Source organism: Sorex fumeus, unplaced genomic scaffold (assembly GCF_029834395.1).
Source record: "Sorex fumeus unplaced genomic scaffold, SorFum_2.1 ptg000047l, whole genome shotgun sequence".
NCBI classification, from domain to species: Eukaryota; Metazoa; Chordata; class Mammalia; order Eulipotyphla; family Soricidae; genus Sorex; species Sorex fumeus.
The window spans coordinates 36489444-36498096 of NW_026606104.1; the positions used below are offsets into that span (position 1 = coordinate 36489444).

The window sequence follows — 8653 nt, forward strand, 5'->3', positions numbered from 1 at the left end:
TGGCGAATTACACCTGATGGGCTCAGGGCTTCCCCTTGGCTCCCTGGCAGTGATTCAGGGGATCATGTGGGGTGCTGGGAACGGAACTGGGGTCAGTCACATGCACAAGTGCCTTGAACCACCCCTTACTCTCTATCTCTGGACTCTACAATCTTATTGTTTTTTTAAAGTGCATCCAGGAGTGGGGAGACAGAACAAAGAGTTAGAGCATATATGCTCTGCACACAGAAGCAAGCAACCCCGCACCGCATGCTAGAAGGTCCCCAGCAGAACCACACAGAGAGAAACCCCCTGCACAGAGAGCAGCTGGGAGCAGGGCCCCCCCCCCCCCCAGTGCTGGGTGCGAGCCCCACCCGAAATGCATCCAAAGCGTTAACACTCCTAACAATAAGCACATTAAGCCCAAGGTCGACCCGTGGGCCTCCCTGGAGTAATAAGTAACGATTTCTAGCCCTCCAGATAACAATTAGTATACATTTTTTGGTCCCGTGCTAAAATGACTCAACTGGCAAGAAACTGATCATCAGAAATCTGACCAGAAAACGGGAGGGGAGGAGGGGAGAGAGAAGAGGAGGGGAAGAAAAATAATGAAAGTCAGAACTTAAAAAAAAAAAAAGCAAGTCGACCATTAAACTCATGAAAGACTTGCACTGAGTACGGCACCGCCTTCCTGGGACCCGAGTCTGGAAATACAAACCCTCACCCGCCGTCCCAGGCAGCACTCAGGGCCAGCAACCCCCAAAACGTTCCCGTTAGGAACAGTCTGCAGAGCTTTGAGAGAGAGAGAGAGAGAAAGACGACGACGGAAGCGGCCCCGCCACTCTTCCAGGGAGGGAGGAAAGAAAAGCCCCCGCGGCCGAGGACGCTGCAAGCCCCCTCCCCGGAGCCCCGTGCAGCGGCGGCGTGCGCGGAGGGGCGGCCGCGGTGCCCGGCGCCGTCCCGCCCGGCCCCCGCACGTGCCCGCCGTGCCCACGGCCCCGCCGGGGGACCGTTACTAAATTGTGCGGCCGCGGCTCCCGCCGAGGGCCGGGCGCCAGGTCGCGCCGGGCCGGGCCGCCGCGTGCGGGCGAGAAATGCAAACTCATCGGAGCGCTGACCTTACCCCCGGGGGCGGCCCCGCAGGCCCTTCTCCCGGCGGCCTCCCGCGGGCGCCCGGCCACGCCCTCCCGGGACCGCGCCCTCCCGGTGTGTGTGGGGGGCGGGGGGGGGGAGTCCCGGCGGGGAAACTGAGGCACGGGCGGTGCCCGCGGAGAGGCGGGAAGGAGGGAGCCCGGCCGGCTGGCTCCCCGCGGGGGGCCCCCTCGCCCAGGGCCGGGGGTCTCCGGAGCCCCGCGGCGACCAGCCCCCCACCTCGCTCCTCCCGCCGCCCGCCCCGACGGGAGCCGCCGCCCGGTACCTCTCGATGACTGAGGCCACCAGCTGCGGCAGCTCCTTCATCTCGAAGGCGGAGTAGGACGCCGAGAGCAGGGGCCGCACCGCCACCTCCCAGCCCGGGCTGCTGTCCGCCTCCGTCGCCGGGGCCCCGGGCGCCGCCGCCGCCGCCGCTTGGCCGCCGCTCGTCGCCATCTTCCGTCGTACTACTGCGGCTCCCTCCGGGGGCTTGCCACCGGCCCAGCGCCGCCTCCCGGGAGGGGCGGAAGTGACGCGGGCGCGGCGTCACACTACGCGACGCCGGCAACGTAGAAAGCGCGCGACGCGCGGACCCGGCTCTCCTCGACTCCCGCCCCGGGGAGCGGCGGCGGTGGCGGCGGCGGCGGCAGCAGCAGCGGCGGCGGCGGCGGCGGCGGTGGGCGGAGCTGCGCCTGCGCGGGGCGGGGCGGAGGGCGGGGCCGAGCTTAGGCGCCGCGCCTGCGCACGATGGCGTCCATCCGGAAGTTGGAAGCGACCCCCTGTGCTCCGGGGCGAGCTGGGCTGGGGATCCGGGTTCGCTTGGTAAGACCGGGCCGGCGGCGGCAGCGGCGTCGGCAGGCAGAAGGGCATCCGTCCGAGACTGCTACGAGAGCAAGAAGAGGAGAGATGTTACCGGGCTGACCCCATGCGCTTCCTCCCTGGCGCCTGCAGTAGTCGGCCGCCGCCGTCCATCCCCAGGCCTTCGCTTTGTTTTTTATGGGGGCTGGGGGCACTCGCTGCTGCTGGCCGGGTGCCGAGGCAGTGGTACCGGGTGGTGCTCGAGAGCCTTGCGGGGACGGCACGGACGCGGGCCCCCTGCGCGCACCGCGTGACCGTCGGGCTGAGACTCGATTCAGGCCAAGCCCGCTTCGGTTTTGATGACCCTCCTCTTAGTTCCCATTTGCGTCTGCACGCCTCTTCGCGACTTGCCGCGTGACGTCCCTTTTTTTTTCCCTGTTTTGTCGCCAAGGAAGGAAGAATTTTGAGCTTTTATTCGCAAGGGGTAAAATCGAGACCTCCGCTAAGAAAGTGATCCGAGGGTAGGAGTAAGAGCGTGCATCTCAAGGTGAGAGAGCCCAGTGGGGCTGGACTACTCAATGCTCTGTACTAGGGGGATGGATAATGCAGTACTAGAGATGGAACTCAGACTCCCTTGACACAAAGCTTGCACTCAGCTCTTAGAGCCATCTCACCAGCCCCAAAATGTTTATGAGCTACTAACTAAAACACTGATTCCTTTCTAATCCCAAATGATTTTAAAACTGATAACGGATACCTTCTCTGCTGCCCAAATCACAACCAGCAATATGCTCGCTGGCTCGCTCGGTCTCTCTCTCTCTCTCTCTCTCTCTCTCTCTCTCTCTCTCTCTCCTCACATTTTTCTAAATAAAACTTTTACCTCACTATTTGGCTCCTCCTAGAATTCTTTTCTACGAGGAAAGTTGGCCATCCCGAAAAGCCTCGTGGGCAAGAGGCAAGAGTCGGGTTGACTTTCCTCCCTCCAGCCTGAGTCCACAGTTCCAAGAGAACCAGGGGATAAAAACCTATTCCTGTGCCATGCACATCCAGTGGATTCCCGGTACAGTGTAACAGCTGCCTCCTGAGGCTGGTGGACCATTTGTGTTCATGCTGTATAGATGTTCATAGATGCTCAGAGCAGATTTTACCAGCACTAACCAACCCAGGCACTTGTTCAGATAACCCATGTGGATAGAGCAGAAAGTGGAAGCACTCTTCTCTCAAAGCTACCTTCATTTTTCCTCACTTCATCCAAGTCACCTGCAGCAATTGGCAAGAGAACCAGGAATCAGATGAACCATAAGAAAATTCAATAGTATCCTGGGGAACTCACTTTTGGTAGGAATCATCTCTCCCACCTACAACACTAGCATTGGGCTTTTATCTTTTATATCTTTTATCTTTATATCTTTTATCTTTTATAACATAGAAAACTCCAAATGGGAGTTTGGAAAAAAACCTATCAAATCAACTTCACAGCACCTAGAACCATAACACAGCGGGTAGGGCACTTGCCTTGCATGTAGCTAACCCAGATTCCCCCAGCATCCCATATGGTCCCCCAAGCACAGCCAAGAGTGATCCCTGAATGCGAGTCAGGAATAATCCCTTAGCATTGCCAGGAATGGCCCAAAGCCAAAAATTAACTTTAAAAGACGAGTGAGGTACATTCTTAATCTCAGAAGTCACGTTCATGGATGTGTTCTGCCTCTTTCACACAAACTGTTATGATATATAGTCATGTAACAGGAAACAGTGAAAAATGCTAAATAGCTGAATGAAGATCAAGTGAAGATGCAAGAGTAGGAGGAAGCATGTGATGTGCTAAGAGCTGGAAATGTTCTTTATCTTCACGCAAGCCTGGGCACACAATACTTCCAGGCTTTATATTATGGTACATAATCATGGTCACGGTCACAGTCCTCCCGTTGTTCATCGATTTGCTCGAGTGGGCCCAGTAACGTCTCCATCATGAGACTTATATGTTTGGCATATCGAATACGTCATGGGTAGCTTGCCAGGCTCTGCCATGTGGGCGAGATACTCTCGGTAGCTTGGTAGCTTGTCGGGCTCTCCGAGAGGGGCGGAGGAATCGAACTCTGGTCGGCCATGTTGGCTGCTTGTAAGGCAAATGCCCTACCGCTGTACATAATATAAAGATATATTATGAGATATATATAGAGAGAGATAGAAATTTGTCATCTACATTGAATGAGTCCAGCAGGAAAAAGTCAATGGCACAGCTGTCCATGTAGGTATTCACCTAGTAAGGTGATGATCACTAGACTAAAACTGAAGACCACAAAAAGATCCTGGAATGCAAAGCCAAATCTGAGTAGGAAAAGAAAAGGGCAAATATAATGAAAAAAACAACTGAGAAGATGCAGGAATAAAAATTTTGTTCTCTTTTTTTGTTTGTTTGTTTTTAGGGCGGTGTTCAGGGCTTACTCCTAACTCTGCACTCAGGGATCATTCCTGGCAGGGTTTGGGGATCACATATGGTGCTAAGAATCAAACCTGGGTCAGCCACAGGCAAAACAAGCACTCTCTTTGCTGTTCTATTGCTCCAGCCCTCAGTTTAGCAATCATTAAAGCCAGGGAGAAGGAATGGCATCTTCTGGCTAAAATGAATCCATCATCCAAAAAGCAACAGTGCTGGTGAGGCTGTTGAGAAAAAAGAAAAATCAGCTTATTTTTCTAAAAAAGCTCAACTATATAATCCTGCAGTTCAACTTCTGGGTATACACAGCACTATAGCACTGTCCTCCTGTTGTTGATCGATTTGCTCGAGCGGGCACCAGCAACGTCTACATTGTGAGACGTTACTATTATATATAGTAACTATATTTTTGGCATATCGAATATGCCATGGGGAGCTTGCCAGGTTCTGCCGTGCGGGCGAGATACTCTTGGTAGCTTGCCAGGCTCTGAGAAGGACGGAGGAATCGAACCTGGGTCAGCCATGTGCAAGGCAAACGCCCTACCCACTGTGCTATCACTCCAGCCCTGTTCAGATCGTGCGAGGCCCAGACCAAGCTAGAAGAAAGATGGTGGCCACCGTGCGCCAGGACTTGGCCCAGCTCATGAATTCCAGAGGTTCTCAAAAGGACCTGGCGGGCAAGTACCATCAGATCTTGGAAAAAGCCACTCAGTTATCTGGGGCAGAGCAACTAGAAGCTTTGAAAGCTTTTGTGGACGCAATGGTGAATGAAAATGTCAGCCTGGTGATCTCTTGGCAGCTGCTGACTGATTTCTGTGCACATGTCCCTAACCTGCCTGATGGCACCACCAAAGACATTTATCATTTCACCTTGGAAAAGATCCAGCCCAGAGTCATTTCCTTTGAGGAGCAGGTTGCTTCCATAAGACAGCATTTTGCAACTATATATGAGAAGGAAGAAGACTGGAGAAATACAGCTCAAGTATTGATGGGAATTCCAGTGGAAACAGGATAAAAGTAGAGCAGTACAATGTGGATTACAAGCTGAAGACTTACCTGAAAATTGCGAGGCTATACCTGGAGGATGATGACCCAGTCCAGGCCGAGGCTTATATATAAACCGAGCATCATTGCTCCAGAACGAACCCATCAACGAACAGTTACAGATACATTATAAGGTATGCTATGCACGTGTTCTTGATTATAGGGTATACACACAGAGAAACTAAAAATAGACTTTTATATTTATGTTTGGTTTTGGGATCACATAGTGATGCCCAGGGGTTACTTCTGGCTCTGTGCTCAGAAATCTCTCATGGCAGTACTCAGGGGACTATCCAGTGCCAGGATTTAAACTGAGGTTAGCAGCATTCAAGGAAGCAAGTGCCTTAACCCTTAAACTAACTCTCCCAATGAGCTATCTGCACACTCATGTTTATGACTGCACTACTCGCAACAGCCAAGATAGGGACCTGGAGTGATAGTACAATGGGTGTGTGCTTTGCACACAGCCAACCCAGGTTCCATCCCCAGCATCCCATATGGTTTCTCAGTAATTCCTGAGAGCAGAACCAGGAGTGAGCCCTGAGTATAACTGGGTGTGATGCCCCCTCCAAAAAAAAAAAAAAATTCAAGATGGGAAACAATCCAGATAGTAACAACAGATGAAAAGATTGGAAAGTCCATGATATACATGTACACCAAGCATTTTTATTATGTCACTCAGTATGTGACTCAGCCATGACAAGGATATCCTGTCATGTGTGATGACATGGACGGACCTTGAACCCATTACCCTAAGTGATGTCGATCAGAACAGAAAGACAGCTTTGGTATGATCTCCACTTAGATGCTTCAGATAAAACCAATCAAACCTGTGAAAAATGGTTATTAGTGGATGGGAAAATAAGAATATTACTCAAAGGTTCAAGCTTACTGTAAGTAGTAAATAAACCACAGAGATTAAAGCTCAGTGAATGATACTATAATGTGTAATGTGGGAAACTTCATTAGGACAGCAGTCCTAACATCTAAGTGTATCAAAGTAATTACATCTTATACCTATAAGGTAAAAGCCATAGTAATATACCTTATATTTATTCAGATTTGTTAAATGAAAGAATGCCTTTGGGAGGGTCATAGAAATTTTAGGCCATATCTGGAGGTGATAGGGGCTCCTCCTGGTTCTATGCATGGGGACTCAAGTCTGCTTCATGCAAGGAAAATGCCTTACCCATTCTACTCTCCCCAGACTCAATAAGAATAGTAATTAAAAATGGAGGAGGGACCAGAGTGATAGTGGGGCATTTTCCATGCATCTAGCCACCCTAGCTTTGATCCCCAGCATCCCATATGGTCCGCTGAGAACCACCAGGCATGATCCCTGAGCACATAGTCAAGAGTAAGCCCTGAGCATTACCAGATTGCTCGAGTCGATTTGCTCGAGCGGGCCCAGTAACGTCTCCATTGGAGACTTTGTTGTTACTGTGTCTGGCATATCGAATACTCTCGGTAGCTTGCCGGGCTCTCCGAGAGGGACGGAGGAATCGAACACGGGTCGGCCATGTTGGCCGCTTGTAAGGCAAACGCCCTACCCGCTGTGCTATCGCTCCAGCATTACCAGATATGGCCCAAAAAACAAAAAAATGAGGAAGCTGGAGGATTAGTCCAGGAGTTAGGCAGCTACCTTGCACACCACCAGGAGTGATCCCTGAACAGAGCCAGAAGTCCAAGCTCTTAAGTACTGCCATGGCAGTTTGGCCCATGTACCCAAAAGTAATATAAAATCAGAGAGCCTGACAAGGGCCATGGGGCCAAAGGAGAACCTCCAGCAGACATAAATGTAGTCAAGGCCCACGACGATTCCATGGAGAGAAGAAAAATAGACAACTTGCAATTTAGAGTGGCAGACTCTAAGCAAAAATAACATTGGAGGACTGCTAACAGGAATTTCTGGTTTTCAGAAACATCATGTTTGTTTGGGTACTTAATCAGTGATAGGGTCTGTTGTTCTGTTATTTATTAGTCACAGACTTTAGGATGCTGAAAGGGTGCCTGTGTATTAGCTGGTGCATCTTTGTGTTAGGGATAGGGGAATTAGGGATTAAGCTCTTCTACGTGAGATATTAAATCAGCAGTTATAAAAAGGTGCAATTATATTACTATTTTATCCTCTTATGTTTTCAGAAAAAAACTCATACAGAGGGTGCGGTGCCGCAAGCAGGTCAACCTGTACTCGCAGGGCGAGTGCTCAGCAGCCTGTTGGTGCCTTCAGGCTTCCTGATAGACCAAAATTGCTGCCATGCCCCTGGCCAGACTCCATCATCTCAGGATGGATCTCACCAAGAAGTATCTGCTGAAAATTTGAGAATGTGGGTTGTGACTGAAATCTCCAAGCTTTCTCAGGGTTGGGATGGGCTATCTCCCTCACTGCCCTATACTTCCAGAAGCCTGAGCAGTCATAGCCACACCCCAAAGCTGCCACCCAGATAAAAAAGCTCTGGCCTTACCTTCTCGAACAAACATGACCTCTGAGTACCTGCCCTGAACAAACACTTAGTACCTGTACTGCAAACCATAATGGACAAAAGGAGGAGAAGTGCCTGCAGGCTGGGGAGTGGGGCAGTGTTGGGGTATAGTAGAAGGGAGATGGGGGACTTTGGTGGTGGGAGGTGTGCACTGATGGAGGATGGGTGTTGGGTCATCGTGTGACCGAAACCCAATCATGAACAGCTTTGTAATGGTCTATCTCATGGATATTCAATAAAGTTTTTTTAAAAAGCGAGGGTAGGGTTGGGGGGAGGGGGGTGAGGAACACGCAGATACTTGCCTCCCATTAGGCCTATCCACTGCAGTTCTGGCACACTGAGAAATGCACACCAGGGTCTGGCTGGTTTTCTGGGCTGCGTAAGCAGGACAGGCAACAACGCAATAGTTAAGATGGCAGCATGCAGTATTCACGTGAGACTGTGCCAGGGTTCTCGCCTGCTTCCTCACAACTGAGGCAGCTTTGTTAGCTTTCATGTCTTCATTTCTGCCAGGTCACTTCTGTCCCCACCAGCATCCCAGTCATTCATCGCTTTACACTGTTCCTGCTGTTACAAGGGACAGGGGTCAAATGTGCTTTGACCAGGGGTACTTTCCAGGGTCACACCCAACTCCAGCACTGCCAGGTCACTGGAAAGCAAACATGCCTTGAGTCAGGAGAAACAGGCACCTATCTTTTCTGGGGCTACTCAAACATCTACTTATTAAAAATCTAATTTTACAAGTAAAGTAATTCTTGGGCTGAAGAGCAAGCACAGC

The 8653-nt window shown here is 51.2% G+C and overlaps 1 protein-coding gene and 1 pseudogene across 9 annotated transcripts in view; one reads left to right on the forward strand and one right to left on the reverse strand.

Moving 5' to 3' along the window:
* The window catches only part of UBR4 (ubiquitin protein ligase E3 component n-recognin 4), a 134771-nt gene extending 133152 nt beyond the window's left edge, over nt 1–1619 (reverse strand). For all 9 annotated transcript variants that reach the window (XM_056122722.1, XM_056122730.1, XM_056122724.1 and 6 more), the window contains exon 1: nt 1397–1619. In XM_056122722.1, the coding sequence (XP_055978697.1) occupies nt 1397–1566 (170 nt within the window). In that variant the 5' untranslated portion in view covers nt 1567–1619. The remainder of the gene's footprint in view (nt 1–1396) is intronic.
* Nucleotides 1620–4933: 3314 nt separating this feature from the next.
* Nucleotides 4934–5577, forward strand: LOC130031559 (COP9 signalosome complex subunit 4-like; annotated as a pseudogene).
* Nucleotides 5578–8653: the final 3076 nt, after the last annotated feature.